The 18,856-nt window shown below is 43.6% G+C and overlaps 1 protein-coding gene across 1 annotated transcript in view; it reads left to right on the forward strand.

The window, feature by feature from the left end:
• The first annotated feature begins 14,873 nt into the window (after positions 1–14,873).
• mdga2a (MAM domain containing glycosylphosphatidylinositol anchor 2a) overlaps positions 14,874–18,856 on the forward strand; it is an 80,098-nt gene continuing 76,115 nt past the window's right edge. Inside the window, exon 1 of the mRNA XM_069661212.1 lies at positions 14,874–14,953. Coding sequence (XP_069517313.1) covers positions 14,881–14,953 — 73 coding nt within the window. The 5' untranslated portion in view covers positions 14,874–14,880. The remainder of the gene's footprint in view (positions 14,954–18,856) is intronic.

The raw sequence follows: 18,856 nt of genomic DNA on the forward strand, positions 1-18,856 counted from the left end.
AGCCTCTGACGACTCACACCTGTCCACATCCTGACCTTTGTCAGCTCAGTGACAACAGCATCCCTCCATCCTGCTCCTTTCTTTAAGAGTTGAATTGACAGAGACACGACGCAGAACAACATCGATCTGTCACAACCAGCCCTCCTGATGTTCCTGTGGTGGGAGCTGCGAGTCGCTCACAGCCGATAAATAAAAGATGTTTTATTCTGGAGGAGCTCGTGAATAACGAACAAGCCCTCAGGCTGAAGACAGGTAATCAGTCTGCTGGTTTCACTTTATAATTCACATATTACATTTATTTTTACAGCCGATTGTTACAGAGGAAGATGATTATTACATCGCTCTCTGCAAACACACCAGACTCCATTGACAAAAACAGTGATTTAACATCACAGATCACAGGAGCGGCTGCTCTGCTGCTGCTTCTATCAGTTTATTTGTGTGACTTTGGAGTTTAAAGTCAGTTACTTTGGATCCAACACAATATTAGTGTAAGAAAAAAATACACAAAAAACTGAAAACTGATGGAGGCAGCAGCTCCAGTCCTGTGAGCTTAAATCATTGTTTTTCTGAATGGAGTCTGGTGTGTGTGCAGAGAGCGATGTAACGTCTGTGTGTGGTTAAAACAATCATCTTCCTCTGTAACAAAAAGGTCTATCTCTGTAGGGATCCTTTCTGTCATGTTGTCACACACTTAGAATAACAATCTGAGCCTGTCAGTGGAAACAACAAGAACTTTTAGTGGACGACCTTTGACCCATCAAGGATTATGTTGCAGCCATTACAGCCTGTTTCACTGCTGCAGGATGAACACATCTACTGGAGACACTCAGACAGTTTTCATACCTTTTAGTCATTTAGAGCCTAAAACATGTAAAAGTCCAGGTTTGAAATACTTGAAACTCCATTTAAGGACGGAACATCACCCTGATAGTCACATCAGGACCAATCAAATCACCTGACTGTCAGCCTCCAGGTGACATCATCAGCCTCCTGACAGGTGACGTCATGCATCTCTCTCACCTCCTCTTAATATTCCTTAACTTATCTTTTTGCTCCTCCTCCTCCTCCTCCATCACATTAATGTTGTCTCCTCCTGCTAAATGTCATCTATTTTTTCCAGTTCCTTGTTTCTCCTCCTCCACATCCTCCTCTCCTCCTGCCTCTCCTGCTTCCTCCTCCTCCTCTTCTTCCTTAGAAATATTTTTCTCCTCCTACTCCAACACTTCTTCCTAAACTCCTCCACATCCTCTTTGCATCGTCTTCTCCTTCTCCCCCTCCGGCACACGTCTGAAACTCTGCCGACTGAATTTTCTCCTCCTCCTCCTCCTCCTCCTCTTCCACATTCTCCCATGATATTTTCTTCCTCCTCCTCCTCCTCCTCCTCGCGATGGTGAAGATGGAGCCGTGACGTCTCTGTGTGCTCAGCTCGCCTCCGTCGCTCTGACTCACAGTGTTTGTCAGAAAAGACAAAAAGAGAAGAAAAGAAGTCTGAAGGTTTAAACCAGAGGAACCAGTTCATGTGTTTGAATGGCACCAGTTTGAATCAGAGCTGGAACCAGTTCAACGTTTACCTTCATCAGGCTCAGTCTCTGGGACCTGAGACCTTCAGAGCGAAGACAACATGAAAACAGACGCAGCTTTTTTTACATTTAATTGGATCAAAAGGAATTAGTTGGAGGATTAATTTAACACACTGACGGACGTCTTTGGAAAACACAGTGCGACAATTTAAAGTAGTTGCTATTCTAATTTTTCCTCCTGTTAGCTGTCGAAATGTTTTTGTCCTAGACGGTGAACGTGAGGAATCCATCCATCCTCCATCTTTTGACTCGTTGGCTTTAAGAAAAAGATCAGCTCGCTTGAATCCACCTGTTTGTCTTTGGATTGACTATTCAGTGAAAGTGAAAATGTTTAAACGGTTCTGTTTGTCCCTTTTCCCCTCCTGTTGTCTCAGCAGGTGAATCTGACTGAGGTGCACCTGTGTTGAGATCAGCTGACACCAGCAGAGAGGAGCTGACGCTGCTGTGTGCCTCTCAGAGACTTTTGTGTTGGTCTTCAGGTAATGATTGGTTGTGTTTGAGTGTTTGAGGTTCCTCACGTGGTTCCTTTTGGGTCAGTTTGTGTTGTTCTCCCCGTAGCACCGCCTTAGAATGGGCCGGAACAAGCGATGATGTTTCTTGGAGAGACAACATGTTTAGGAAAGTATTTAAGACTTAATCTTGTTTTCAAATGAAACTTTCTGAAAGTCTGAACATTTTGTAAAAATGGACATTAAGGATATTTTACAACGCAGAGGAACACCTCATGTGATCTGTATGGGTTAGGGTTAGGGTTAAGGTTAGGGTTAAGGTTAAGGTTAAGGTTAGGGTAAGTGAGCACGCCGACGAAGCGCTCAGGATGGCTGATGGTTGGTAAATGAGGACTCACATGTGACGCTGAGGAGTGACTATGTAAACTTCCAATCAATCAATCAATTCAATCAACTTTAGTCACTTTCTTGCTGATGTTCCCGTTTGTTGTAAAGTGACAACGTTTGATGAGATGAATCCTCTGCTGTTGTTGCTGCCGTGATCCTGCGCTAAGTTTACCGTGAATTACGAGCTTGCAGTTCAGTTACGATAACGACCGTTTGTTCCTTCCACCTAATGCTGCGTTCCAGACAGAACGTGTGTTACTGTCTGATAGTCGTTCAGCTGATAGTTTACCATAACGATGTGCCTCTCCGTGGGTGCGGCCATTGTTGTGTGACATCAGAAATCGGATTCCCGTGAAGTCGGGGTAGATGAATCTGCTCCGAGTTCACACGTAGGAACTACTTACACCATGTGACATCCCTATACCCATGCTTCATTGGCTCAAACAATATCTTTAAATTAAAGTGACATTAACAAAGAGCAGCTTCCTGACTTGGTGAAATGTTCCTTTAAAGCATCAGGGACGAGCACGTCTCTGTTTCACACACAGCTTTATTTAACAACCTCACATGTCTGCTGGGTTGTTGCCTCTTTAAACACACTGTGATGCTGAGCTTTGCCGCTACATGAAACTGAGCTGGTGTACAAACTGATGGGATGTGAAATCCCCTCTGCAGCAGCTGAAGTTCATTCAGTATTCATCACGCACACACGCAGGTTATTTCTTCCTCCAGCAGATGAAACGGAGCGTCTCGGCTGCATTTTATTACACGCAAACAAAATCACAGGATTAAAAAGACGTTAGAGAAACAAAGAGTCGTCAGTGTGACCGCACCGTAAAGATAATTACCAAGAGCATGATCACACCTCGAAGCGGCTCAGACTAAAAGGGCTGAGAGGATAGAGCTTTAAATGACACCACAGGAAATACTTCACATGTTGTTGAGTCATTTATTATGTTCAGAGAAATATGAGGTAACATTACCAGCTGTTTACGTTAGCTTACATTACCTAATGTAAAGCTAGTTTATGTTTGCTCACGTAAAAAGGCCATCTTTTTCTTTAAGGTAATACCGCTGTGAGTTGGTAGCAGGCTTCTTCTAGTTGGCTTAATTACCTCAGTGTGTCAGCAAACACCTAATGTTAGCAAACACATAACGTTAGCTAACACGTAACGTTAGCAAACATGTAACGACAGCAAACACGTAACGTTAGCTAACATGTAACGACAGCAAACACGTAACGTTAGCTAACATGTAACGACAGCAAACATGTAACGTTAGCTAACATGTAACGTAAGCAAACACGTGACCTAAGCTAATACGTTATGTTAGCTAACATGTAACGTTAGATAACATAAACAAACAGTTGACTTCCTTCCTTTAGGCTGTGTGTTATTGCTACGCTAGCTATTGTTATGTAACTTAAGCTAAACATTTGGCTAACTCCCTTTAATAAGGTGGTGTTTTTGTGTGTACTAGCCAACATGCTAGCCAACATGTTAGCTAACATCAGCTAAAGTAAACAGATTTCCTTCCTCACGCTCTGACGTATCATCGGATGTTTCCTCTGTTTCAACACCAAAGTTATATTAGCTAACGTTACTTGTAGATATTTAATAACATTAAAATAACATAACATGAATGAACATTAACAAACATAAGGTTAATTAAACGTTATTACGTTACTTTATCTGTGACCATGATTTCTGCTCAAGAGATTTTTCATCAGTAAAGACAACAACTCCCATGATCCTATGCTGCCTCACAAAGTCCTTTGAGCCCTTCACACTAATTTATTCAAAACAGATTAACGTTAGAAATGTCAGTGATGGAAAGAAGAAATAATCTGTAGTTTCACCTGAATAAAAGCACCAATACCATCAGATGAATGAGGAGGAGCGAAACATCGGCTTCAAAAATGTGCTGATGTAGAAAAGTTCCTCAAACTTAACACAGTACCTTTCCTCCTCAGCGCTGTAACTGTTCCAGACTTCATGACAAATTAAACATTAACATCATAGCAAAGATTAATGGTTAAAGTTGAAGTCCGTGTGGTAACTCTGAGACGGTTTCATGACAAATAATAAAACCAGAATGATTAAGCTTCCCGTCTCACCCCTGACCCCGTCGATGACCTCATGTCTGAACGGAATCAGTGCAAGAAAGTGAAAGTGCTTCTGTGGCGGAGAGTCGAGGGTATCTTCACTAAAGTCAACATCTGTATGTTTTATTAACAGAGCAGAAATCTCCCCATCGTCTCCATTAATAATGCACGGAGCCATCAGGGCGAGCCCCGTTAGGAAGAGGTGCTTTTTTCTCTTTGGGTGGATCCAGGCTAGCAGTTTCCACCTGCTGCCATTCTTTGTGCTAAGCTAGGCTAAATGTGACTGTGAAAAAGAAGGGTTTATTTCATGTTAGACGGTGTCTTTATGTGAAGACATCTCCATCTCCATCTTTGTGTTAATAATAGTCAATTAATAAAGTCAATGAAAAGAAGGGATGACAAAGTGCTCCACAATGACCAAACGAAAACCTCCACCTAAACGAGGACCTACAGCCGTGTGAGGACGTCAGACTGGGAGCAGGTTTATGAGGACGCAGTGATTCATAGATACAGTCTGAAGCTATAAATGGGTCAAATCTAAACCTGGATTCTGTATAAACTGCTGTGTGAAGATGTTCAAGTGTCATTCTGGTATTTTAAATCCTGGGACCTATTTTTTTGGGGGGGGTGGGGGGGGGTCTAAATGAGGAACTGAAACTGCACAAACAAGCTAATCAGACGTTCAGAGATGCATTTGGTATGATTCACACTCAGAGCGGGCTGTAAAGGAAATTAACTTTTTATGGTGCCTCAGTTTGATTGTGTTCGTGTGCTCATCAGGACGCAGCAGCTGTTTGTTTCTCAGCTGCCTCAGAAGGATTCACATCATTCAGGAAAACGTGAAAGTGTAGAATTTCATTTTGTTAATAAGGGAGTCACAATGAGGAAACACAACCACAGTATCTCACCTGTTCTTCTGTGATCCGCAGCTTGTTTCTGTACCTGTGTTTATGCAGGTTTGACTTTACGCGCGAGATGTTCAGGGACCTCGCTGTCTGTCACAGTAAATCACTAAACAAAGGGCAGCGCCTCCTTTTCATTATGAGATTAATGAATCTGAATGAGCAGCTACAAACGTTTACAATCGGCCCGAGTCCCCCGAGAGGAAACCACACGTCACATTCAGACTGATTTCAAAATAAAAGTTCATTCTGTAAGACAAATTAAATCTATTCCAAATTCCTCTTGATACACTTTTCACAAGAGGTAATCCGTTTAAGATGATAGAAGTTCTGAAGTTTTTAAGGGTTAATGTCACATCATTCTGCATATAGGCTGCTTTTCCTGGAGATGTCTGAGGTTAATTCTAGTAATAAAAACTTGGGCCATATCTCTACATGTTTGGGGCTCTAAATGACTCACAGGAACACACAGTGTGTGAATGTCTCCAGTAGATGTGTTCATCCTGCAGCAGTGAAACAGGCTGTAATGTCTGCAACATAATCCTTGATGGGTCAAAGGTCGTCCACTAAAAGTTCTTGTTGTTTCCACTGACAGGCTCAGATTGTTATTCTAAGTGTGTGTCAACATGACAGAAAGGATCCCTACAGAGATAGACCTTTTTGTTACAGAGGAAGATGATTGTTTTAACCACACACAGACGTTACATCGCTCTCTGCAAATAAGGGGAGTAATATGATCTCTATATGTTCTTCATCTGACAGTATCAACACGCTGGTGTCACATGACCACAAATCTAACCTTCAAATCTACATACATACTATATACTACATACTACATACTACATGCTACATGCTACATACTGCATACTATATACTACATACCACATACTATATGCTACATGCTACATGCTACATACTATATACTATATACTACATACCACATACTATATGCTACATGCTACATGCTACATACTATATACTACATACTACATACCACATACTATATACTGCATACTACATACTACATACTACATACCACATACTATATGCTACATGCTACATACTATATACTACATACTACATACTATATACTACATACTACATACCACATATTATATGCTACATGCTACATACTATATACTACATACTACATACTATATACTACATACTACATACCACATACTATATGCTACATGCTACATGCTACATACTATATACTACATACTACATACCACATACTATATACTGCATACTACATACTACATACTACATACCACATACTATATGCTACATGCTACATACTACATACTATATACTATATACTACATACTACATACCACATACTATATGCTAGATGCTACATGCTACATACTATATACTACATACTATATACTATATGCTACATGCTAAATGCTACATACTATGTACTACATACTATATACTGCATACTACATACTATATACTATATACTACATACTACATACCACATACTATATACTGCATACTACATACTATATACTACATACCACATACTATATGCTACATGCTACATGCTACATACTATATACTACATACTACATACTATATACTACATACTACATACCACATACTATATGCTAGATGCTACATGCTACATACTATATACTACATACTATATACTATATGCTACATGCTACATACTATGTACTACATACTATATACTGCACTGTGTTCGGCGGGCATCTGTAGTATGGAGGAGCTTTTCATATTCATTTTGCAGTATGCTACGCCAGGCGGAAGTAAACAGTAACCGCTGCTTCTTTAGCTATAGCGCCCCCTTCTGCTGGAATGCTGCTGCTGTCCGTCATTTCAACTGCCGCTATGATGTTCCAGTGCTTTGCATTATGGGATACAGTAGGCGAGGCAGACTGGTCCGATGCATACTGGAGATTTTCTCCAAATCAGTATGACATCCGTATTTTTGGCGTACTGCACATTTGGCTTTTGTTTACATACTACAGACTACATTTAGGCCACATCAGGACGTGCTGCTGGGATAGAACGGCATTTCAGCACAGCATTTGTCTTCCCCTCTTTCTGTGCTGTCCGTACGGCTGTCAGCAGTCAGGAGGTGTGTGTGTTACTGTGACAGAGCTCCTGTGTGTTTGCAGATCATTTGTTAAAGCTGCTGTACAGTTTCAGCAGCAACAGTTGCCTGGAGAGTTGACCAACTAACCAGCTGAAACAGTGAGAGCGGTCTGTGTGCAGAGACGCTGACGGCTCATTCAGACGTGTTCTCCTCTTTCATGAGCCTCTCGGGGCCGTAAACAAACAGCCTCTGCATCAGCTGATCTGAGAGTTATCCACCGGCGGCTGACACAAAGCAAGGGAACAAGAAAACACGAGCAGCAAGACGGCCACACGAGGAAGACGGAGCCACTGCAACAGAAGTGTGGAGGCAGGCGTTCAGAATCAGACGGACCAGTTTGTGTTTCAACCAACGAGTGGAAAATCCTGAAAGTTCTTTTGAGGAGGTCTGCAGTCAATACTTTATCTGTTTGAGAACAAAAGAGTCACTGCAGGAACCAGTTCAGACTGAGTGACTGAGTGATTTTATTCAGCTTCTAAAGCTCAGACAGGAAGTGACATCCGCAGTTAGAAAGACCTGTTCGAGGCTCCAGGAGAAGATGAAAGAGTTGTCTTTGAGTTAAGACAAAGAATACGTATTCATGTAAATATATTTAAAGCTGTCCTAAGTGTTTGATTCTATCCATCTGAGCGGATGATCTTTTTCCTTCTTCGAGGTACTCGGTGTGTTAGATTATAAAGAGGTTAGACGGGTTGTATTAAAAGCATTGAATATTCAAACACACATTGAAAGGTCTTCTACTTGAGCTCTGAACAGTTTCCCCGAGCGTCTGCAGATAACTGGGAGCTCAAACGTACACAGAGGAGCAGGAAGTGGAGCTGGATCATCTCTTTAGTAATCGTATTGATTAAAGTTTGGAGCCTCCGGCTGTTTGAGCAGAATCCCAGACGGAGCAGCGCTGCAGGAAACGCTGTTATTAATGTGAGTGCTGAGTGTGAGGAGGAGGAGCAGGAGGAGCAGCGTCTCTGTCTGCTGCTCTGCGATAATTAAAATGTGAAATGAGAGGGTTTGTATCACGGTGAAGAGGAGGGCTGTGTTCCAAATGCCATACATGTCATGAGTTATTCTAGTTTAGTTCTGGCTTTGATTTGTGTCTTGGTCACGTTGTCTCTTGTTGTCAGGAGTTAGGTCCAGTGTGGTGTTTAGTGTATTCCATGGTCACAATTTAGTCTTGTTCAGTTAGTATTTCATTTGTGTCTCATTGGTGAGATCATTTCCTGTTTTACTTTGTCACCTTGTCTTTCATGTGGTTCTTGTTTGTTTATGTGCCTTGCCCTGATTGTTTTCACCTGCCCCTTGATTGTCTCACCTGTGTCTGATTAGCCTCCCCTCCTAAGTTTAGTTGGTCTCTGTGCTCCCTTGTCTCAGTTCCAGTCCATTGTCTTTGTCTGTAAAACCCAACGTATGTCTTCCATATTGATCCCCATGTTTGCCTGTGAATTATTATGGATTTTGGATAACCCGACTCCTCGTGTTTTCTCCTGTTTTGTTGGATTTTCAGTCGGACTTTTGTTTACATGGGTTCTGTGGAAGTAAGCTTTCTGCTCTGCCTTTTTGTTTACCCCTTGTCTTTTGTTTATTAAATTATATATATCTCAGTCTGCATCTGGGTCCTCACTACATACTGCATACTACATACTGCATACTGCGTACTGCGTACTACATACTGCATACTACATACTACATACTACATACTGCATACTACATACTACATACTGCATACTGCATACTACATACTGCGTACTGCATACTGCATACTACGTACTACATACTACATACTGCATACTGCATACTACATACTACATACTACGTACTACATACTACATACTGCATACTGCATACTACATACTGCATACTGCATACTACATACTACATACTACGTACTACATACTACATACTGCATACTACATACTACATACTACGTACTACGTACTACGTACTGCATACTGCGTACTACATACTGCATACTGCATACTACGTACTACATACTGCATACTGCATACTACATACTACATACTACATACTACGTACTACATACTGCATCCTGCATACTACATACTACGTACTACATACTGCATACTACATACTACATACTACGTACTACATACTACATACTGCATACTACATACTGCATACTGCGTACTGCATACTACATACTGCATACTGCGTACTACATACTGCATACTACATACTACGTACTACGTACTACGTACTGCATACTGCATACTACATACTGCATACTGCATACTACGTACTACATACTGCATACTGCATACTACATACTACGTACTACGTACTACATACTGCATCCTGCATACTACATACTACATACTACGTACTACATACTACATACTGCATACTGCATACTACATACTACGTACTACGTACTACGTACTACATACTGCATACTACATACTGCATACTGCGTACTGCGTACTGCGTACTACATACTGCGTACTACGTACTACATACTACATACTGCGTACTACGTACTACATACTACATACTGCATACTGCATACTGCATACTACATACTGCATACTGCATACTACGTACTACATACTACATAATGCATACTGCATACTGCATACTACATACTACATACTGCATACTACATACTGCATACTGCATACTACGTACTACATACTACATACTACATACTGCATACTGCATACTACATACTACATACTACATACTACGTACTACGTACTACATACTGCATACTACGTACTACGTACTACATACTGCATACTGCATACTACATACTACGTACTACGTACTACATACTACATACTGCATACTACATACTACGTACTACGTACTACGTACTGCATACTACATACTGCATACTGCGTACTGCGTACTGCGTACTACATACTGCATACTACGTACTACATACTACGTACTACGTACTACATACTGCATCCTGCATACTACATACTACATACTGCATACTGCATTCAGCTGTAGTAGTACGGAGCTGTTCACATGTATTTAGCAGCATGCTACGCCAGGCGCCAGTTTCCGGTTTTAGAAAGCCGAAGTAAACAACAGCCCGTCTATAGCAAACAGCTGCTTCTTTAGCTATACTGCCCCCTTCTGCTCTACTGCCACCATCTGCCATTTTCAGCGTGCCACTGTGACGTTCCAGCGCTTTGCATTGTGGGATACAAAATTTGAACCACTAGGCCTGTAAAAGAGTTCAAATCAACATAACTCTACTTCAGCTGATGAGACCAGTGTGAACATAACCTGACACAGTGAGACACATACGAAGGGCTTACCCTAACCCTACAGCCTGTTTCACTGCTGCAGAAAATTAGAAACTTTTTACTTGTTAGTCATTTGGGCCCTAAAATACGTGAAAACTTGCCCAGGTTTCACATATTATCATTCCCCTTTAAGTTCCTGGTTTGGTTTGAAGTTCAGGTTCCATCATTCTTTGAATTCAAACCAGGACTAACTCATGCCAGAGTTGGTTTGTAGGACTGACAGACTGTAAATCCATTTGAAATGTAAATGTTTTAAATCCAGATGATAATTCCTTTAAAAACATTAAAGTCAGAAAGTAGATCTACAGTCACTGACTTATTCTCCATTCATCTCAGTGAGACTGATTTTAAATCAGTTTAGCTTACAGTGCAGTCTGGTGACTCTCTGCTCATGTTCTCTGTTGTTTCATTTAACCAATGACTCACTTTGAACACCCTGCAGGTGCCTGAAGCTGTGTCACCTGCTGGCTGTGACTCACCGTTCAACCAGGTGGAAACCCTTTAGTTTCAGAGCAGTTTAGCGAGATGACTTCCTGTGAAACCCTGTCAGTTGTCGGGCAGTGTTGGTGCGTGCAGCGTCTGGATCTGCTCTCACTGTGTGACTGATTTCTTCTCTCTCTGTGTCACTTCCTGTTTCTCTCTGCATCTCTGTCACGCTCAGCTGCCTCTAATGAGACAGCTGACGTGGTTCGTCCACGCTCGGCCAATCACAGGCCAGCAATCTTAATTATGTGTCGTTGAGTTTGTTCCCATTGGATGACACAGGACGACGGACGGAAATTATGATTCATCTTTACCAACTTACATTTACTAAATCATTAATCGATCATTTTTATGGCCTATAAAATTCAACATTTGACTTAAGTTACTGTTTAATAAAGAAGGAAGGAACATTTCTTTCCAGTTGTCTGTACACTGTTTCCTGTGTGTGCACCAACATCACATTTAATAATACGTCTGAATAAAGACTAAAGGGCACCGATCAGCATCAAGGTACAGCTAAAGACTTCTGCGTGCAAAAGGTAGAGAAGTGTGTGTAAAAAATGTTCACATGTGCGTGCAGAATGTGAACATTAAAACACATTAAATCAGATCCAGGCAGGAAACTAAAACAACACATTTACACAAACACACAAAACAATCTGCAGCAGAGGAGCAGCTACTGTCGTACAGCGGAGGATGTTACTGAGGAGAAGAGGAGGAATGAAAGGATGAAGAGGACGTGTGAAGGTTACCCAGTCCGATCATCCATCAGCTCACAGATGGAGACTCATTTCACTCCACACAACATCATTAAACTGATGGTTCTCACACAGTTTTGTCCCTGCTGAGCTGCCGTAGCTGCTGCATGCTCTCCTCCTGTGGACGTGTTCTTCTTCCTCACCAGCTGCATGGATCCAAATACGTCTTCATCGCTGCAGTTAAAAAAGAAGTCTGATCCTATAGAAGTCTATGAGAAACTGCTCCTCCTCCTCTCCTGATGTATTCCCTCAGTAAACATGTTCCTAATGAGTTTATGGTCTCAGTCTCTAGTTTCAAGTCTTCTTCAACACAGCATGATGTTCATTTAGTCTCTGATGCTCCCATTGAGAGTCACACAGACCAGACAGAGGGGAGGGGTTAGGGCGGGGCTACCTGTGATTGACAGGGCACTACCATGGCGACCTGTCAACCAGGGTACAGACAGTGACAATGTGTATCCGCACTGTTGTCCAAATATGGTCACTTCTGGTTAAAAAAAACACAACATAGCAATGGCCAAACTTGAGCCTTCAAGCAGCAGTTCAAGAACAGATGTGTGACGTCACGGTGGCTCCGCTTCTGTTCAACAGATCAACAGATGTTCGTTTGTGTCGCAGAATGCTTGTGAAAGTGACAACGGATCACATCTGTGGGAACATCTATTATTAATGTAGCGGAGAATGCTCTTCAGCTCCCTGTTAGTTTGTCCTGTTTAAACACAGACTCCCAGGCACTGACCCTGTGATCATCAATGGCTCATCAGAAACATGTTGAGCTACGATGAGTGAGACTCACGAGTGCTAGTCCAACAAGCAACAAGCAAGTTAGCTAGCATTGAGTCCGATGAGTGATCGCTATATCACTGAGTTTCAAATATTTAGCAAACATTCAGGCCTCAAGTCATAGCTCAACAAGATAAGATCAAACTTTATTAATCCCAAAGGAAATTAGTGCCAGATAACGATGAGCTAATGCGGCAGCACGTCATCTCGTGTCCTTTATCTCCATCTACAAATGAACTGATGTTCACTCAGGAGGAGCGGAAACATCTGTATTTTTCCTCTCTAACATTTATTGTACATTTGTGTAAACTGTGGTTACAATCAGATGTTTCAGAATGTCTCACAGGGAGAACATTTACGTCATGTCATTTCGTTTACTCCCTTTTATTCATTAATATTGTTCTTTAAATGTCTTCAGTTTCTGTAAGACAGTCAGTGAGACATCCTCTCTCTGTGTTCCCGCCTCACCCAGGAGACCCGGGAAAAAAGGACATCACACACGTGCGCAGTGGGGGCTCGCGCTGTCATTTTCAACCGCGCTTGCCGCCTACAGGCTCCTCTTGTCTCGTGAGGGATGTTTTTTTCACTCAGTCACGGTCAGAAACCGGCGGCTCGTGAAGGTTCGCGCGGCAGATTCCGCTTAATGTGAAACGAGCTGAAGTTATTCAGGCTGAGACCGGAACACAGCGCATATACCCGTCAAAATAAAAGCACATTCCTCGTCATCCAACCACTCAAAGCGCTTTACACTTCATGTCAGCATTCACCCTCACACACACACACACACACACACACACACACACACACAAATTCACAAAATGCTGACAGTCCCACCATCATTTACGACATTCCCACACTGAAGGCAACTTTGGGGTTTAGTATCACACCCATGGTTACTTTGATATGTAGTCTACAGGAGCCGGGGATCAAACCACCAACCTTCCGATAGCTAAGCAACTTGCTCTACCACTGAGCCACTGCCACCCCACACACTATGTGTTATGACTTGTTAAGCCTTTAACAAAGCACGATCTACTTATTGGCCGGAGCAGAGTCTACTGATCAACGTGTGTGAAAAAATGAAACCAGTTAAAAAAGTCTTAAAAGCAACGAGATTGGTTTTATTTCATATGGTTCAAAATTGTGTACATTTTTGTATTTTTTGGGGGGTTACAGGTCCACAGGTTTGGTGCCTCTGTCTGCATCTTTTTGACTCCACATTAAAAGTTTTTTTGCTCAAAATCTGTTGTTTTGAATCAGCAACATTTGGTCACTGGGTTTTACTTTGAAAATATACTTCCGGAAGCCGAATCCTTGTCCACTTCATATCCTGTTTGACTTTACCGCTCGGTTCGCTCAGTGACGTCTCTCGCCGGTAAAACCCACCGAAGAGTCGGCTGAATTGACCGCTTCTCTGTCTTCTTCTTCGCCGGAGCTCAGAGCGGTATCACGGCATCACGGAACCCGGACTGTGGCCTCTCCTGCACGGCCTGACGGGCCGCGACGAGCCGCTGACAGCAAGGACAGGACACGGAGCGGACACCGCTTCTCCTCTGAGGATGATGGATGTAACCCCGGTACCGACCAAGGGACTCGGAGCCCGGTGGACTCGGCGGAGGGGCAGCGGGGGCTTCTGAACATCCTACCGGTTGGAGGATACCGACGACGGAGGCTTTTTGTTGAAATTGAATCTTTTTCCTGCAATGTCACCACCAAGGAGACGCGGCTGAGCCACCTGCTCCTCTGACCGCGCAACTCTTCCGCACGGTTTAACGTTAGCTCCGGTATGTGCACAGCCAGACCTGCCTTCCACATCTGACCGGGGTCTGGGGGTGGTGGCGGAGTGCTGGTGGGGAAACATTTGGATTTTTGGATGAGAACCGGTCACCGGGCCGGATTCCGTGCGGAGGGACGCCGGCCGGAGCGGAGGAGGAGGAGGGAGGAGCGGCAGCAGCGGCTGCGGGGAACCGAACTGACGACCTCATTCCCGGGGGGAGAGAAGCAGCGAGGCGGCCACAGGAGGATGTGAAGATGGGTTTAGTTTTCGGTCTCCTGTGGCTGTTTACCGGCTTCCTGCAGGGCGTGCACGGACAGGGCGTGTACGGTAAGGACGTCACTAACGTACAAGTAACATGTTGTGTATTTACAAAGATTTAAACACGTTCATCTTAGAACGGCCGCAAAGCAGCACGAGCAGCGTGCAGCCCGGAACACCACCCACACCGAGTGACCTTGTGAGGGATTTAGTGTGTAGGCTCAGTGTGTGTGTGTGTGTGTGTGTGTGTGTGCTGCTCAGTCAGTCATGTCACATTCATGCCTGGCCTGAAGGCACAACAGGTAGGCTGCTGCACACCAACACACACCTGTGAGCGCCAGAGGCTGCTGCACGTGAACATCCCGGAATGTTACTGCAGCAGTCTGTGTGAACTGACTGTGATGTCTCCTGACGCCATCCTGATGTGTCCTGTGTAGCAGGGCTGCAGGTGTGTTCAGGGTCTGTGGGACATGATGGTACTGTTTCATGTGCTGCTGTGCGACATGAGAGGAACAGTGAGCTGTGTGTTTTAACGAGCGCTCGCTGACCTTTATTTCATTCACATTATGCTGATTTATTCCTGTTGGTGCACTGTCAGAGCTCTGCGCTGTAAAACCCACCAGATGTGTTCGTTTTTATTCTCTTTATAATATAATGCCGACATGTTTGTGGAGCTGCAGATCTCTCGATTCACATCTCTGTGATGTTGAAGTGAGAACACACAACAGAGGTGTCGGTTCCTCCAGGATGTTTCTGGAACTTTCAGCTGCATGTCACGGTCTTCATCAGCTCAGATTTCATCACCTCACCTGAAATGTGTGTGCCCTGATAACAGCTGATGGAGCTCCAGCTGCCGATGAAGGCCATGTGATGTGGTTGAAAGCTCATAAATGGACCCAGTTTTTATAAAACATTTAAAGGTCAGGCTGAAGTTGGCGCTCGTGTTTGGGCTTGTTGCGTTTGTGTTTTGGTCTCTGTGTTCTGTTTCTGACACCAGCAGCAGAAAAGCCTCCAAACCTCCTAAACTGCTGCATCGAGTGTCTTCAAGGGCGCGAGTCAGTGCACGGCTCAGATAGCACGACCTGTTAGACCCCGAACATCAAGGTCTCACATTTGTTTTGGTGGTGACTCTGCACAGGATGTCTTGGCTCTGCATCGTTCACTGAGCACAGGTCAAAGGTCATTCAATAGGTCAAGCTGATGGTTAACATTTAGAGCGCCCTCTGCTGGGTCACAGGGTACACTAATTAAAACGCTCTGTTCTGTTACATTTAGAGTTGTAGCGAATGATTACAGCTCGACTCTGAACGCTTCCCTTATGTTGACATGAATGTTTGAATTGAGGATAAAAAGTGACGGTAATAGTCGTCATCTCCACTGATCCCTCAATTGGATGTGTCCATTTGAGGTCAAAGGTCAAGCAGGAATTACCCAAACATATAAGAGTTTTACCAACACATTAAAAGGTACATGAACATCCTGATTCCTCCGTGCTAGCCTTAGTGAAGGATGATGCAGGTGTAGCAGAAGGACAGGTACAGCAGCGGGACACCTGTCGTCGTCATCTGTTTATATTTTAGTTTTTTGGGGGTTTTTGAGTAAAAAAAACAAACAAACTATTCTGTTCTCCAAGTTTAATTAGCTCAGCCTGACGCTCCAGCTGACCCTGAACAAGAGACTGAGAGAGAAGTAACCTGGTTACAAAGAAGGTTCGTTTTCAGTTTAATTATATTATTATTAAAATGTCTTTTCAGTCTGTTGATGTCTTTTACATTTTAGTGTCATAGTTGAGGTTTGCATGAAGGTTCCTTCACAACATGAAGCTATAAGGACTGTTTGTTACAGCAGCTAATAAACACAACACAGACACCAACAGGGACGTCCTGCAGCTGCTAGCTAGCTCGCACGTCCTGTGAAAGGATGAGGGACTAAAGCAACGAAGAAAGCTTTTCATTGGAGGCAGGATGAGTCAGCAACATTAGTTATGTTTCCAGGAAATACAGGAAGTCTAAAATATCATGAGGATGTTGGGACAGGTGTGGACAGGTGTGGACAGGTGTGATAGAAACACACCTGTTTAGGTTTTAATGTCCTTTAAACAAGACTTAAGATGTTTTTAACTGTATTGTTTCTACAGAAGTTTCCAATTGGACACCACTGTCACAGTCATGTTAGCATCATGTTAGCATCATGTTAGCATCTCTCCCTGCAGAGTCAAGTGAAAAATTAAGTAGAAAAGGTGAGAAGGTCAGAGAAAAAGTCTCCAGGTTGATTCTGCAGAATGTTTGAAGATGAAACTTTAACATCGTGTTTATCTGGAGCAAAGTCTCTGAAATGTCTGAAGTCCAAACACCACTCACACGTCCTCAGCGTCCTCAGCGTCCTTAGCGTTCTCAGCGTCCTTAGCGTTCTCAGCGTCCTCAGTGTCCTTAGCGTCCTTAGCGTCCTTAGCGCCCTGAGCGTCCTTAGCGTCCTTAGCGTCCTTAGCGTCCTTAGCGTCCTTAGCGCCCTGAGCGTCCTCAGCGTCCTTAGCGTCCTTAGCGTCCTTCGCGCCCTGAGCGCCCTCAGTGTCCTCAGCGTCCTCAGTGTCCTTGGTGTCCTCAGCGCCCTGAGCGTCCTCAGCGTCCTTAGCGTCCTTAGCGCCCTGAGCGTCCTCAGCGTCCTCAGCGTCCTTAGCGTCCTCAGCGTCCTCAGCGCCCTCAGCGTCCTCAGCGTCCTCAGTGTCCTTAGTGTCCTCAGCATCCTCAGCATCCTCAGCATCCTCAGCGTCCTCAGCGCCCTGAGCGTCCTCAGTGTCTGCAGCCCTGACGAGGATCCTTACGTGTGTTCTAAGTGTCTCTTTAGTCTCTTTAACTGTCTGTATCCTGCAGCTGTGGCTGACGGCTCTTTACAGCACGTTGAGATTTTCTGTGTTTTATCTCTTTAATGTTACAGTGAGCACACGCTCCGCAGCGCTGACCTTATACAAACATCTGCAGGACTTTGATCCTCCTGGATCAGCTGTAAAATACACACGAGGACTGTAGAGAGTCTGTGACCTTTCAGTGCTCTCACCTGTGGTTTACTGCAGTCATACGTGCAGGTGAGACTGAGCAGGTGTTCCACAGAGTGGACTTTAAAGCGTCAGTGAGGCCAGGAAACATCTGGAGCTTTATTATCACTGATCAGATGAAGGACGACGACAGGAAGGATTTCATACCAGAGGTAGAAGTGACAGAGCTGTGCTTTTATTGTGAAAATCCTACAACTCACAGATATCCTTTCCCCTGTCATCAATCCATCAAACTTTATTCATAAAGCACCTTTCAGGCAGATTTTTGTATTCAAAGTGCTAAACAGGTAAATAGTAATAATAATAATTAATAATAATCCATCCATCATCTACACCACTTATCTTGTTCAGGGTCGCGGGGGGCTGGAGTCTATCCCAGCTGTCATTGGGCGAAGGGCGGGGTTACACACCCTGGACAGGTCGCCTGTCAATCACAGGGCTGACACATGGAGACAGACAACCTTTTGCACTCACACCCACAGGCAATTTAGAGTCACCAATTAACCTCACAAGCATGTCTTTGGACTGTGGGAGGAAGCCGGAGACCCCGGAGGGAACCCACGCATGCACGAGGAGAACATGCAGACTCCACACAGAAAGGCCCACTTTGTCCAAACCGGGGTTTGACCCGATGACCTTCTAGCTGTGAGGCAACAGCGCTAACCACTGCACCACCGTGCAGCCCCAATTAATAATAATAATAAATATAAAATAAGAGAGAAAAATAAGTGTTGAATATTTAATAATTGAACCAGTAAAACAGATTTGCCCTGTGGGGGATCAATAAAGTTTATCTTCTCAAATGTATAAGAGTGAATATTTACAAACATGAATATAAAAACATAAAAGATCAAATAAAATATTGGCTGATTTGAAATAATCAAACTGTTCAGCAGCTCAGATCATTCACTGACAGGAAA

Source organism: Semicossyphus pulcher, unplaced genomic scaffold, assembly GCF_022749685.1.
Source record: "Semicossyphus pulcher isolate SPU_LCO1_2020_fin unplaced genomic scaffold, fSemPul1.0.p SCAF_14, whole genome shotgun sequence".
In the NCBI taxonomy this organism is placed as follows: domain Eukaryota; kingdom Metazoa; phylum Chordata; class Actinopteri; order Labriformes; family Labridae; genus Semicossyphus; species Semicossyphus pulcher.